This window comes from Leptidea sinapis, chromosome 13 (assembly GCF_905404315.1).
Source record: "Leptidea sinapis chromosome 13, ilLepSina1.1, whole genome shotgun sequence".
NCBI lineage: Eukaryota > Metazoa > Arthropoda > Insecta > Lepidoptera > Pieridae > Leptidea > Leptidea sinapis.
Window position 1 is genome coordinate 7,458,090 of NC_066277.1, and position 16,115 is coordinate 7,474,204.

General features: G+C 32.1%; 1 protein-coding gene across 2 annotated transcripts in view; it reads left to right on the forward strand.

Moving 5' to 3' along the window:
- The window catches only part of LOC126967546 (acetylcholine receptor subunit beta-like 2), a 102,442-nt gene extending 90,315 nt beyond the window's left edge, over positions 1 to 12,127 (forward strand). For both annotated transcript variants that reach the window (XM_050812069.1, XM_050812067.1), the window contains one exon: positions 10,777 to 12,127. In XM_050812069.1, coding sequence (XP_050668026.1) covers positions 10,777 to 10,998 — 222 coding nt within the window. In that variant the 3' untranslated portion in view covers positions 10,999 to 12,127. The remainder of the gene's footprint in view (positions 1 to 10,776) is intronic.
- Positions 12,128 to 16,115: the final 3,988 nt, after the last annotated feature.

A 16,115-nucleotide genomic window follows, 5' to 3' on the forward strand; every position in this document is an offset into this window, starting at 1 on the left:
TAAAGGCGTCTGCCACATCATGAGTATGTTTATGAGAAAGACATAAAATAGATATAGAAACATACAGATACGTGTAATATTAATTCAAGTTAATGTACATTTATTTCTTGAAATATAACACAAAAATCAGCTTTGGAAAAACAATGGCTACTTAAATTCACAGGCGGTTAAAATGACGAAGTATTTTTTTTACATAAGAGGGCAAGAGGCCCATGTGATGGGAAGTGGTCAGGTAGCCGCCCAAGGACATATCCCTCAATAACAGGGGTCAAGAAATGTGTTGCCGACCATTAAGTTGAGAGTATAATACGCTTGAAGTTGTATCTACGAATATGATGGATATATTTGTTATATTCTATTAATTTGATAAGATGCTAACACCATAAAGATAAATATATTTCTTAAAAACTTTAAATTTCAAATTGTACTGTCTGCATGCCCAATGAAATCGGAAAAACGAAAGGGTTATACAAAGAACAGGGCGGAAATAATCTAATCGGATTATCTAACGTCGCCGACTGTTGTTTCATTCCATTAAGTTTTATTTATAAGATACATTTATTAAGCTGAATTTACTTCAAACCAATTAAAAATATAGATATTTTTATATACATGCAGATGACTGTCAAAAATTCAAAAAAAAAAAATAAAAAAAATAGTGAATTCAGATTTAAACATGCATACCTACCTATTACGTTGAAACACGGTTTCAAAAAAAAACAATAAAACGTTTTGAGTTGGTGATAATTCAAAATTTGAAATCGAACTACTAATTACCAGAAAACAGTACCTATATAAAACGAAAACCCTCCTTTTAATTCACTCCAACATAATTTATAACGATTCCTTTGGAAATGTTTTCCTTAACATGCATGACTCAAATGCATTCATTTCATTAAATTTATAGCAATTTATAATTTAATTAATTTCTATACCATCCAACGAATAGGCAGACTGCTCATTTCCCCATCTCTAATTAAAATTAATGTGGTTTATTAAATATCTATTGTAGTGTTTCATAAATGCATTTGAAGCCGACAATCTATTATAAGCTTTAACAGAGTCATCCGACCAGTACGACCATTTCAGTTGATTGCCTTTTCATAAAACATTCCCAAGAGCTTGGTATCGGAAGCAACGCATATTTCTATTCCTCACCACTAACTTTAGGTCTCATAAACCTAACACTATCATGTTCAATCGATTTCGAACTTTATTAACATGCTTATGTTCAAATATGAATTTATACGGTTTTATGCTCGAAAAATTATTTTTAAAATTGTTCTGTATCCGCTCATATCAAACAGCTAAACAATTGGACCAATTATAACTCGCTTGCAGATCTGTTATACCTAAAAATTTGAAGCGATTAAGTTAGCTCACAGATTTTTTATTGTAAAGTAGACGGAAATTGAGCAGCGCTAATTATTTCTAGTATTATGTGACACAATTGTAATTTTTTCGTCGTTCTACTGACAGTAACTCATACGCCTTGCCCATTGCAATGCAGTGCGGCGGATTCTTTAGTGACTCCAAAACTCCGAGTATCATCGCGATAGCAATCATCACTTTGGCACATAAGATGTCATGTGTCAGTTGCCCAGACATTTTACTACCGCCCTTCAAACCAAAAACAAACGCTTTCACATTACTGCTTCATGGGAGAAAAAGCGCTGATATGGTACACACTTAGCCGGCATCCTTCAACGAAGGCTTCCATTGGTAAACCACATTAAAATCGCTTTTAATCGTTCCTGAGGTATGCGTTCCCAAGTAATCACACAACTTCATCCTCTTCCAAAAGTACTAATCAATAAAACGAACCTATAATATGAAATAAAAACGATCAAAATTGTTGACTATTTAAAGGCTAGTATTAAAATACCTACAGGTAACTTATAAAAGCTGAATGCTTATGATTTGACTGTTTGTATGCTTTATAATTTATTAGCAGAGTGCAGTAATGGATCTACCAGTCCGATATGTATGATTCTTCTTGAGATCCAGATTCACGAAATTGGACAAAACAACAGCGATCAAATAGCCAATGTAAGTTGAAAGGAAAAGCGATCCTGGATTGCCTACTCGCGTGCACACAATGGTTTAAAGCTCTATCTCTTATATATGAGCTGTATTTTAGGACAAGAATTCATAATCATTTGAATAATCTGAATTGCGGAATACTTCTATCACATGTAAAGTAGTTACAACCGAATATTTCGTGAAATAACAAAATTGAGCTTTAAATAATAGGTTAGGGAAAATGTTTCTTCGATTTTTTTATGAAAAGTTAATTCATATTTTTTTTCAAAGTTTATTTACATTTAATAACAGTATATGTGTTTGTGTCATTTTGTTAGATGAATCTGCCATCTTATAAATAGTAACATGATCCCGTTCCTGTGGACATTTTTAACTTTTGGTCAAAAAGCGTGACAAGTAGTTTTGGCAGTCCTATTCATGTTAACCTGACCCTGCTTAAGATTTCTGAAGAGAGTGAAACAGGTGTTCAAGGTGTACAGTTCAAACAACCTGAAGGTGGAAGGTTGTTATATTCCGGAGCATACCTAACTAAAACCTCTTAATTTTTGCGGAGTGCCTAAATATGTTTGTCTAATATATATATTTAAAAAGCTCAGAGTCGCAGCCGATTTCAGCTGTTTAATAACTGTGTACTTTACGCTTACCCAGTCTGTTCCGGGGTCCTTCCGATATGGGGTGGTGCCGGTAAAACAGCCATGCTACAGTTCGAGCGTGCGCAGAGAGCAGTCCTGAAAGTGCTGGCAAGGAAACCAATCCGATATCCGACAACCGATCTGTATACCCTTTCCCAGGTCCTCTCAGTTAGACAGCTATTTATATTTCAAACTGCTCTTCGTAAACACTCCGAAATTACCTTTGACCCTAAATGCTGTACCACATGCCGCTCAAATAGGGTATGTAACATTGATTCACGTAGAACCATAGCTGGAAGTTACAAACACATAAGCTCTAAAATTTATAACAAAATCAACAAAAGCTTAAACATCTACCCACTGACCAAGAGGAAATGCAAAGCGAAACTTGACTCCTGGTTAAAAACACTAGATTATGAAGATACAGAAAAACTTAGGAAAACACACACCTAGGAAAACCACACACAGCCCAAATGTAACAAACTTCAGAATCACTATATACATATCTCTAACACTCACCCACACACTTCACCCAAAACTAAACACATAATATAATAATAATAATGTATACATTTCAAATCAAATGTCCTGTACTATTTTTTAATGTCTTGTTATCAATTACCGTACTCTGTTTACTATTTAGATCTTTGTGCATGGAACATCATTCCTTATTGTATTCGGAGAAGGGCGTTGTTAGCTTGGCTGCAGTTTATACTTTTGCAGCTATCATCGTTTTTACTTGTTTGTATTAGCTTTGTTAAATTGTTCCAAATAAAAGTTTTAAAAAGTTTTATTTATTTTTAAGACATAAGATGTCAAGTCTCTTTTCCCCAGGAATTTTACTAGCTACGGCGCCCTTCAGACCGAAGCACGGTAATACTTACACATTACTGCTTCAAGGCAGAAATAGGCGCCGTTGTGATACCCATAATCTAGCTGGCATTCGGTGCAAAGGAGCCCACTGTTTAAAAATACATTGCGTAATAAGGGCGGTAGAATCTAATCCTAAAATAATAATCTAAGCTAACTTTAAAATATTATAACAATCTCGAAAACATTCCAAAATAGTCTTCACAGAAGCTTGCATCCCTCTCGGAGCATACGAAGTGATTTAACATCGGCCTGTTGACTTCGAGTTTGACCTACTGAATATTCCATATGGAATACAAGTAACATTAATTTATACTGTGCTAAGTCTTAAATGAGTTAGGCCTTAATTTGCACTGCGAGTAATTTGCGGCCTTAATTTGGTTAGTGGATAATAATAGGTCAGGGAAAAAGTCATTTCGCGTATAGTTTAGATATTTGCAGAGTATTATGTCCTACTTACCTACGTCTTTTTTTACTTACTTAGTTTGAGTATTATTGCTGCAATTTACATAATATATTGTAACAGAAATTATTTGTAAAAAGATGGAGGTAAATTTTGATTTAAAAGAGTGGCAATTAGTTTCATCTCATCTTCTCTCATGAAAGCTAAACTTTTTTCGATGTAAAATAGCGGTAAATGTAAAAATAAAAGAAAACTTTTTACATTCTTAAGTGTCATTTCCTTGGCCTACATGAATAAAGTGACTTAGATTTTTTTATTATTATATTACTATGGGACAATGTAGCCGATATGTATACTAACTGTGTAGAAGAGGGTTTTGCGCGCTATTAATCTTCTTATATATAAAATTTTCGTGTCACAATGTTAGTTACCTTACTCCTCCGAAACGGCTTTACTGATTTTTACCAAATTTTATATGCATATTTAGTAGGACTGAGAGTCGGCTACTATCTATTTTTCATACTCCTAAGTGATAAGGGTTGTTCACGCTTAAAATTAAATTAAAGATAATTTCTTTTTTGATTTTATTTTATTATGATTCAACATTTAAAAATACATACAACTTCAAATTTTCACCAGTCTACGATCAACACCTATTTTTGTATCGCGACTTTAATATTGTTCTCTTCCATCCACAGATACGCAATAGAGTTGCAAGATGACAATCGAATATAATGATTATTGTAGTACGATAAATTTTATTTACGATATATTTAGTAGGTCTGAGAATCGGTCGTCATCTGTTTTTTATACCCCAAAATTTTTATTACAATTTTTTTTTATTACTTCATATGGCAATACAACTTTTGCTGGGTCAGCTAGTGTCCTATAACAATCATTTTGACTATCGCCCGTCACTATTGACACTGCTATGTCCTAGTATTAACATAGGCGCATTAGAGAGTTTTTTTAGAAACTGTGATCATGTTAAGACTACATGAACTTGTAACGCCTTCTACTCGGTTAATTCAAGTTAGTAAGGCTTTTTTGGACGATGGTTATGCTTTTACAATATGACTTCAGAAAATGTACAAATCAAATGTGTTACAGAATTTAAAATAATTGTTCAAAAATATTTATGTGGTAATTGTAACTATAACATGTGCCTTTCTTAATCATTCCCTGCCTTGGAAAAGAGGCGACCACCCTCACGCAATCTACTTAACACTTTTTATTGGAAATAAATTTTATTTAAAAAAGAGAAGCCCACAGAGTTCCTTGCGCTCTTCTTTTCATGTCTGAGCCACACACTTTCGAATGGATGATGGTTTTTGACGTATAATAAGTGACACAAAATTCTATTCCTTATGTCTGTATTGCAATAGGAAGTGTAGACTTGTAATAAATATAAGGCGGCAGAGATATTATGTTTAAAAATACAACCTACGAAATTTGTCACCAGGTTTCATTGGTATTTCCTCATTTTATTGGAGCATTTCCTCTGAAATTCGCTGATTCATTTGAACGTACCGATAAAGCAATGTGAGCAAAAATCCCCAAAATATCCCTATTTCCAACCGTAATGCACTCTTTGTTACCAATATGCCGATCGGTTTGCGAAAGTGGTTCAAGAGTGGAGTGAAATTTAATATCCGGGCTTACCGCAGTCTCATAATGGGCTGTGCCGCGGAGACACTTTCGAGTTTTATGATGTTTCATATATCTTACGGGATATTGACGTAAATATTATTCAATAAGCTATAAAAGGTAAGAACCAAATCATCCTGGGACTAGCATACTTTTAAGATATTCGTCTCTAATCAAAACATTAGTTGGAAGTGAAGTTTTGAAATAACTAAAAGCTTTTAGTATTTTATATATTTATTCATTATTTTTGATACAAATAAGGAATTAATGAAGATGATAAATTAATACTTTAAAGTGCTAACTATAAAATATATTTCATAGGATAAGCTGGGATTGAATGCTTTATAAAAGTCACCATTATAATCTTTTCGTTTTATGTTAATTGATTTTAGTAGATCTTTTTGAACAACTCTTTCATTTTATTGCATTCGTGTTATATTGATTGGTTTATTATGTTTATAATGAATGCTTTCCACGTCGATTTATTTTAATAAAACGTTTCAATCAGTTTTCTTCTCTTTTTAATAAGGGAATGTTTCTCTTGAGTAGAAGTTGCACATAATATTACAATTTACTTTACCTACAGGTATTTTCACTAATATGTATACCTGTATATTATGTCTACAACTATTTCTTAGAAATAAAAGGGTAAATATCTCCACCATAGAAATTTACTTCGACAAGACCTAAGAGTTTTTGATCACGTGGATCTGTATTTCCGGGTGGCGTCAAAACGTCACGATCAAGTGTGTTTTATCACTTTCTTTACAACTGTATATAAAAGAGACAGAAAACACTTAAATTTTCAATATTCTATAAAAAATCTATTTTTGCCTCTCCTCCTCTTTTTCGAAGAGGCAGTTCCTTAAATTAATAATTTATTTAAAAATCATAAGATTGTGTATGTACTAATATCATACTTTTGTGTTAGTTAAATTTTAATATCTTTTTTGTATGAACACGTTTACAATAATTTTGCATAAATTAAATTATCGGCAAACAAATAACAACAGAATCGTTGACAATTTTATCGCTTTTTCTACATATCTAAATCAACCTTGGAAAATTTGGAATCGGGAAGTAGTATAGTATCTATTCAAGATAATAGACAACAACATGATTCTGAACTTAATTAAATTCATACAAGAATTCAATTTCGAATGAATTCAATTTAAAATTTGATGTGACTGAAATTTACGAGGCATTTCAAATCTGGTATTGATTAGTCGAATTTTTAAATTGATATTTCGGTAAATCGTTATATACAGATATATTTTGTACATTTTCTGAGATATTTTTCTAGACACAGATACTAGACTTAGTGGTCGGCATCATATGTTTGACCTTGAGTATATTGATAGTCCAGAATAATCGGATTGTGAAGCCGCTTCTTGTCATGTCATGTCAGCCGTTCTTCCGAATGCCATGCCAAAACTCCCAACATTAAATATATAATTGTTTGTTATTGCCCAATCATTATTACTAGCATAACAGTATATGTTAGTTATTTATATTTAACAAATATGAAAACGAGTTATGCTTTAAAACGGTTTTGCTAAGGCCAAAGTGTATTTGAAGCCCCGAGCTTTTGAATTCATTCCAAGACCTCCCTTCCTATGGGAAAGGAAGGAGCTAAAATATTCAAAATTAATGGACATATATTAACGACGTGACGAAAAATTTGTTTATTCGATCTTTAGGACATCGACTGGTGACAAATATATCCGGCTTAATGACTTAAACAGACATATTTCAACTACATTTGAGGCTTAAATTTCTGATAGCGAAATAGATTCCATTAATCCATGAAATTATCGCCTAAATAACATTGTACTAACGGTTAGTTGCAATTCTTTGATAATCCAGGCCTTACCAAATGCCGTAAAGCGTTTACTGACATGGAATTTTATCGAAATTAACAGGTAATAATAAAATATGAGAATATGTATTTGAGCTATAAATGGTATGCTATGATATACTGATTAATGAGTAAGTAATAGCCATTTGTATTTTTTAAGATCTCAAAAACGGCTCTCATGAATATGATGAAGTTTACTATGTAGTAGTCTGTCACGTTGTTCTGTACATAATAAATAAAATACTGTTTTTTATGAATTTGTCCATAATATTTCATAACATCAAAAATTATTTCGTAAAATGTGCTTCCTGTTGTTGTTAAGAAATCGTTTCAGAGCAGAACTGTAAAACCGTGCGTCAATAAATTCTCTCATAGAAAATATGTCCATAAAAAACAAATATTGGAAATAAAAATAATTATGGGTTAATCGAAATAAAAACTATTAACAATAAATTTAGAAATATTAATCCCAACTATCTTTATCATTCAAATAATCTTTCACATTATGATAAGCCTTACATGTTAATTTATTTTTTACGATATGTTTAATTTTTTTTATTAGTAACATATTAATTACATTTGGGAGTTTATTATAAAATATAAAATAATTCACTTTAAAAGATTAAGCAATTTTACAGAGCCTAGTAGATGGAATTGCTAGCTTATGATTGTTTAGAATATATTTAACATAAGATTTTAATTATTTAACTTAAATATTATAAGTTAATTAAAATGTTAGAAGTTAATTAAATATAAATGTTATTATGTATTGACTTATCACGATTTCTCTAAAACCATAAGGCGTAGAGACTTGAAATTTGGTAGGAATATTCCTTTCACCGAGTAGAGATCAGCTAAGAATGAATTTTATAGAAAGCCAACTACATCCGCTCATGCTAAGTAACCGTTGTCATGGCGGTACAACGTCCGTCGGGTCAGTTAGTTATGTATAAATTGTTTAATATTGTTATCACACAACATTGTAACTATCTGAATAAATACAATTTATACAAAATTGAGAGAAGATGAATTAAATTAGATTGACTGCAAAAATAAAAAGATGTAAGATGGAAGTCTTGGAAAAGATCCACCTATTTTTTTTGATTTCACGTTCAGTTAGGGGATATATCGAAAAAGGGACCAAGTCAAGAGTTTCAAGAACAAAACAGCATAAATGAAAGACAGACAAAGATGTCAGGATTATGGCAAATGCATAACCCTATCTTTAATATCACGGCAGCGTAAATCTTAAAATTATAATATTGTATATACTGACACGAGAGTGGGTCAGGGATTGGAAATGATACTCCGCTTATAGGAACAAGTCTTTATTTGCGTTCACTTTTTCTGAACTTGCACTTCGCCGGTCTGCCGCTGTTCCTCTTGTGGGCGGCGGTACCTTCAACGCGTCACACCGCACCGAACACTAAGTCTCTTCTATCTTCTTCTTGGAACACCTCCACTTTTCACTACTTCTTCTATTCTTGACAACTCTCGTCAAGTACGTTGCTGCACGATATGACGTTTGACAACTCTCGTCATATACGTCGAAGCGTTGCTACGCGACAAAACCTTAAAACAGAGTATTTGACTTTCACATGTATAAGGTAAAGCCGATTCGACTTGGGACCAATAAAGCATAGGACATACTCCCATATAAAAGGCCGGCACACCCCGGTTGACCCCTGGTTTTGTGGATGTCCATAGCGTCAACATATCTCATAACGTGAGTCTATTGCCCGTTTGCCCCCTTATATAAAAAAAGTGTGTGTGGACTTATGTATGCACGCAAAAAGTTATACTTTTTTGGCGTAACAAAGCAAAAATCCTGAAGAAAAAATCCTTAAAAATCCTGAAAGAAGAATATTGTAAAAATCTTGCAAAAAAGGCTGTGACAATTAATTATTAAATAACGAATACGGCTGTATGGACTTGAGCCCTTTGCCTGTCCTAATAATGGACAAAGAAACAAAAAAAAATATCGAATGTCGCAAACGTCAGAAAATTTTAGGAACGAACTTCACCCTGTTATTTTTGTGTTACAGTGATGCGCGCACATCTAAATGTACATGTACATACAAACAAAATATGTAAATTGATGTTTTATTTGGAAATTTATGTATCAAATTAAAAATAACAGATGGTGGACCCAAAATAATAATTTAAGCGAAACATAAATGATTTCTTATAATATTGTAAGCATCGTATTATCGCAATAATAAATTTTAAGATCGTTATTCCAGTGTTCCTACAAGATAAACGTTAACTGGATAAAAAACCAATTTTACGGTTGAAAAGAAAGCCTTAAGTTTTCATCAGGCCAGAAATACAAGACGCCGTTTTAATCCGCATCAGGAAATTATGCAATGATACACTTCCTTTCATTACTAAAGCACAAAACCCATCGGAGAAAGGAAATAATGAAAAAATACCGTACATTTTGTAGCTAAAGGGTTTCTTTGGAAACTACAGAATGATTTTAGAACAATACGGCGAAAGATATTTATATATAATGTTCTGTTGTGTTTAACAATAGTTTTACTTTAGTATTAAATAATATAAGATATTAGTTTATTTGTCTGTGTTTAATTAGTAGTTATAAGCCGTATGCGTCGTTGCGATTCGGGTCATAAAATATAATCAATAAAAAATATCCTTTTATTAATATTACGATAGTAGAAACATAGTCATCAGTAGGACATTGAAGTTCAAATAAATAGTGATCACCTTTTAAGGTTTTATTATATACACAGAGTAGTGTAAGGCTCACCTAATAGGCAGTTAAGCTCAAAAAAATAAACTCTCGTAGCGCAGCGGGAATGAACAGAGAAGAAAAATTTACCAATTCAGTCGTTTTACAAGACGTCCTCTTAACAAGGATATATGCGGAATTAAATGGAGAATATAACGGGCCTAAAAGTCATCAATTCCTAATAGTATCTTTTATTTTTATGGAAAAGGAGGACAAACAAGCTGACGTGTCATCTGGTGTTAAGTGATCACCGCCGCCCACATCCTCTTGCAACACCAGAGGAATCACAGGAGTGTTGCCGGCCTTTAAGGAATAATTCATCATATAGAATTCATAATGTGTGTTTTGTTACTGTCTTCCTATGAATACAAGATACATAATTCCCTTCATCACGGATTACCTATTGACCTTAGACTATAATATTATAGTAACGAGAAGATTTTGTCGCTTATAATTGGATTCAAATTTCAATGACTCCCATAAAAACAAGATAATTGAGTAGAATTGGTCATTTGTCGTAAGGTAATCTTTGAATAATGTTAAACAAATTTAATTAGAAATAAATCCGCAGGTGGTCGAAGACTGGAAGTTCATGTCAATGGTGCTCGACCGGTTCTTCCTGTGGCTATTCACGATTGCATGCTTCGTGGGGACCTTCGGCATCATCTTCCAGTCACCTTCCCTGTACGACACCAGAGTACCAGTAGACCAGGAGCTCTCTTCCATCCCAATGAGGAAGAACAACTTCTATTATCCCAAAGATATTGAAACAATTGGTATTGTTGAAGCTTAAGAATATAATTAAATATTAAGTTTTATAATGATAGTATTGCGACTACACAGTTCGTGGAAGATGAAGAGTGGAACCAGAAATTATACAAGGCGTTCTATAAGTACATATATGTTGAATGGGTTGGATAACTTGTAATAATAATTAACAATTGCCCCACTTTCATAGACATTACTCATCCCAAGATTAGGCAGAGCCTGTATGGGTGCCAGACAACAATAACTATTCAAATAAAACGGAGTTATGAGAAATAAATAATATTTATTATTATAGTAATGTTCTGCTTAAAAGTACATGACTTAAAAAGATGTTGTTTATTGAATATGACTTTAAAATCATAGTCAGCAGGCGATCTAAGCTTGTCCCATTTTTGAAATATATTGTTTTAACCCTCGACGTATTCTAAATTATTTATGTAGCAGCAAATCAGCAGGGGTCAGTCACAGGTACTAATCTTTATAATATAAAGAGGAAGAAAATCATTTTGAAATAGAAAAGCCTAGCAAGCCAGTGGAAGCTGTAACTTCCTCGCATTATGTGGTCGTGTGGTATTCTACAATTTTGTGGAATCAAATACCGGCTGCATATTCCCGATAAGACTTAGACGATACGACTTAGGGACCTTGAAGCTTAGAGCATACTCACAACTTAAAGATGCATCTCTGGAGCCCTAGTGTTACGGATATACATGCACTGTTAACTTACTATGTAAGCCTCTTGCCCCCGCATAAAAAATTCAATCTATTTGATTATTCACCCATAGCTGTAGGTAGATATTATAATGGTCTTTCACTTGGCACAGTTCTAGAATAATTCCTTAGATTATTTCTTTCTCTTGCATCCACACTGTTATATTTAAAGTTCACTAGATATAGTACAAAGTCATTTATTTTTCAAAAGATTTTTTTTTATAGAAAAAATATTTTTGTCAGTGAATGTCAATTAAATCACTATCACACATTTTTTAAATAAAAATAGTTTTTAAAAAAAAAGAACATACCGATGAATTGAGAATTTCCTCCTTTTTTGAAGTCGGTAAAAAAACTTAAAAAACACACTTTGGTAGAAAATATAATGGTTGAAATTTAAAATGTATATCAATCCAAAAAATGGAATGATTTTATCAAATTCATGTATTTCGTAGATTTATCGAGGACCGAAGGTCCTCGATAAATCTACGAAGTTTGAATGAAATCTGACCGCTTCAAGTGGGTCAAAATCGCACCCAAATAAGTCGGTCACAAACAAACATACATACAGGTCAATCTAATAATAAAAAGCGTGTAAAAATGGCGGTTTGAAGGGATATGAAATAATAGTTAAAAAAAAACTAAAAAGCACGCTTTATATAAAATTCAACTAAAAATAGAAAATAAATTTAAATTGAAAATAGTGTAAAAAATTTTATATATTTAATTATAAAAAAAGCGTGGGATGTAGAAGAATTATTATTTTAATAATATCTTAAAAAGCACCCGACGCTTTTTTATAATGAAATATATAACATTTTTTTACACTATTTTCAATTTAAATTTATTTTCTATTTTTAGTTGAATTTTATTTAAAGCGTGTTCTTTAGTTTTTTTCTTAAACTAATATTTATTTTTAATTTTTTAGTTAATTTTTTTAGATTGAATGAAGGGATTTTAATATTTGCGAATAAAAATATTTTAGTTATATTATGATGATCATATGATTATAATGATCTCTTAATTCAGCTAGCCCGAGATCCCCGAACTAGCTCTTATAATAATTAGCTCAGTTAAATCACGCATTAATAATTTATAATGGAAATATAAATTCACCGATATCTATTCGCTTCTAAACGAATTAGATACTTTAATTTTGTTGAACTGTCTTGACATGTCGCGCGTTTCCTTTGTAGTTTACAATAAATTACTAGATGGCGCTTATTTGTGATTTATTTATTTAAAAATTATATAATTTAACAAAAATCATATTTTGCAATTGAAAAATTGAATAATTTTATCAAATTAGTGTAATGTCATCGGTCCTCGATAAATCTTCAAAGTTTGAACGAAATCTAGCCGTTTAAAGTGGGTTAAAATCGCGCCCAAAGAAGTCGGTTACAAACTTACAAATATACAAACATAAAAACATACAAGTGAAGCTACTATAAAGCGTGTAAAAACGAAAGAATCACTCCCTGTAGTATTTTATGCATTTTTTAAAATAATACTGTTGAGAAGACAAACTAGTCCCAAGTGTCTCATCATTTAGAAAATCTCCAGTTGAGTATTAAGCGTTGAGATATCCACTTATTTCAAATCATTCAAGCATGAACAAATATCAACATAGATTAAACTAAAATTTTTTAAGTTTGGAAATGACAAATTTTTTATAGTGATGCGAAGTATATTATTATTAAATTAAATTGTCAGACGCATCAATCTCAATTCTCAAGTCTCAAGTCTCCGCGCTCAAGGCCCGCGATAGAAGCTATGCAATAGCTTAAAAAACGGAATAATAAAACACAACCAACCATACAAAACAAATTTAAACATCATTTAAAGAATAATTAAATAAATAATATGATGTATTAATAAAAGGCCAATCAATTCAAATAAATACAACAATTGCATTACAGTTAAGCTGAAAATATAAAACTAATAGTTTCGTTATCTAAAATATTATGTAGAAACAGTTTTGCCACATCGACAAATAATTTTTAATATTGTAGTAAATATGTTTTGTATTTTAATTAGATTATTGTTGAATATGTGAATTAAAGATTTCATTTATGTCTTATAAATTAATAAAGTAAAATATATCCACGAAAACTGCTGCCACAATAGAGTACAATTCTACTAACATTAAAATTGCTTTGCCTAAACTAAAAATTTTAATAAATCAAAAGGTAATATCAAAATATATATCGTAATATCGTAATATCAAAACCAGCAGACAAAATTATGAAAAATAGAGAAAATTATGTTAGGCACTTAAACATTCATCAAAATTAGCAGTATTCATACAATTACGCTAAAGTTTTACATTTTGATCACATGTTTGTCCTTCCCTATATAGAATTCCCTTTCCCCATAAAAACTGGTAAGATTTACACTCCGAATGCGTAATGTATAAACGTAATAAATTACATTTTTGAATGGTGGACTGTCACGTATTCAGAATTCATCAGTACTTAAAACCTACCAAAAACTTTAAATAACAACTGACTTAAATATTATACCTGAGTGTGAACGAATCAGTAACCCTCGGAATGGTTCTGATTAATTTAAAAGCAACCCTATGGCTCTCATTGTTATTTACACAATTAATTGTAAAATATTAAATATACAAAAAGTTAAATTAAGATCTCTATTACTTATTACGTTTTGTTAAATTGTTTATATATAACTGTACCCTTTGTTTTCATTACATTAGAGTGGCTGTGATTAAAATCTTAATTTTATGTATTTGCTCAAATAAATTTTACTATGTTTAAATCATTGTTTTATTTGAAATGCTGTGATATCTTCTCGACATCATCATAGTGTCAGATTTGTATGAACAGTTAGAAGTAGAAATTTATCTTCTATTTGGGAAGCGAATAGCAATATTTTTAAATGAGTCAAGTTATCACAATGCTAAATTACAATGGGCAGGGTGTTTCAATTACCATCAGTTGTAATGTCCTGCTCGTTTCGTCCCGTATTGGCATAATAAATTTCTACATGCCAAATTCTAGCTTCCACATATAGATTGGATATAATAGAATAGATAAGATTACAATATTGTTAGTCGATTATTAAAAGTACTAAAAAGAAGAAGTAAAAGACCATTCGTTGCCTTCTTGAACAGTACAAAAACATCGTGAATTTCAAGAACAACCACTGGGCTATAGGCAGAATGTTGGCGTTCTTTAAGTTATACGTATAAATCAATAAAAATATGATACAGTAACAGTTAGAAGAACATGCTAACGTATACAGCCCGATACTTCGTGATAAATTTTGATTATGTAAACTAGGTAGTGGTTCAAAATACTAAGGAGCTAATTCTAAGCATGACTGTTTACGATCTGTCAATCAAAATTGTGACCGATTAACAACAAGTGACCAGCAACTTTTTATGAAAATAAGGGACGAGACGAACAGGACGTTCAGCTGATGGAAATTGATACGCCCTGTACATTAAAATGCAGTGTCGCTCAGTATTCTTGAAAAACCCCAAAAATTCGGAGCGGCACTACAGCTGCGCTTGTCACCTTGAAACATAAGATGTTAAATCTCATTTGCCAAGTAATTTCACTAGCGTTTGGGGGTCTTCAATAGGTAAATGTATTTTCCTCCGCTCCGAAAATAAAACTAAATTTACTTGATTTTTTTCAGATTTCCATTTTATTTCGTTCTATTATATATTGTACTAGGGAAGTTCGTTCCATAAGGTAAGTAACAATAAAAGGATGATTTATTGTTTTATAGAAGAATAGAGTTAAAGAGAAATCTTAGTTTTGAAAAGCACCAGCTATCACGAGCTCCAGGGTCCAAACTACAACTATGTAGAACGACCTACTTTTCTTTTTTTTTATGAAAATAAAAAATAAGAGACGAGACGAGTAGGACGTTCAGCTGATGGTAATTGACACGCCCTGCCCATTACAATGCAGTGCCGATCAGGATTAATGAAAAACCCAAAAATTCTGAGCGGCACTATAACGCTAGTCACCTTGAGACATAAGATGTTAAGTCTCATTTGCACAGTAATTTCACTAGCTACGGCGCCCTTCAGAACGAAATATAGTAATGTTTGTACATTACTGCTTCACGGCAGAAATAAGCGCCGTTGTGGTATCCAAAATCTAGCCGGCATCCTGTGCAAAGAAGCCTACCACTGTTTTCTGCCGCCAATTGAGGAATCCAGGTAGATCTTGGCAGGTCTATGACTTCTCATGGTGCCATATATAGACTAGCTGCCAAGACTTCACTTTTGTTTTCAATGATCAATTAGTAGGAAATTTAGGAGTGAATTTACATGAAAGAATCCGTGTACAAACAAGCAATTCACATGATGCCAAGTGGTAACGATGCCCACCGTTGGAATCACAAGAGCATATCATTGCAATTTTTTTTTATTTCTGTTATTTTTCTGCAACGTTG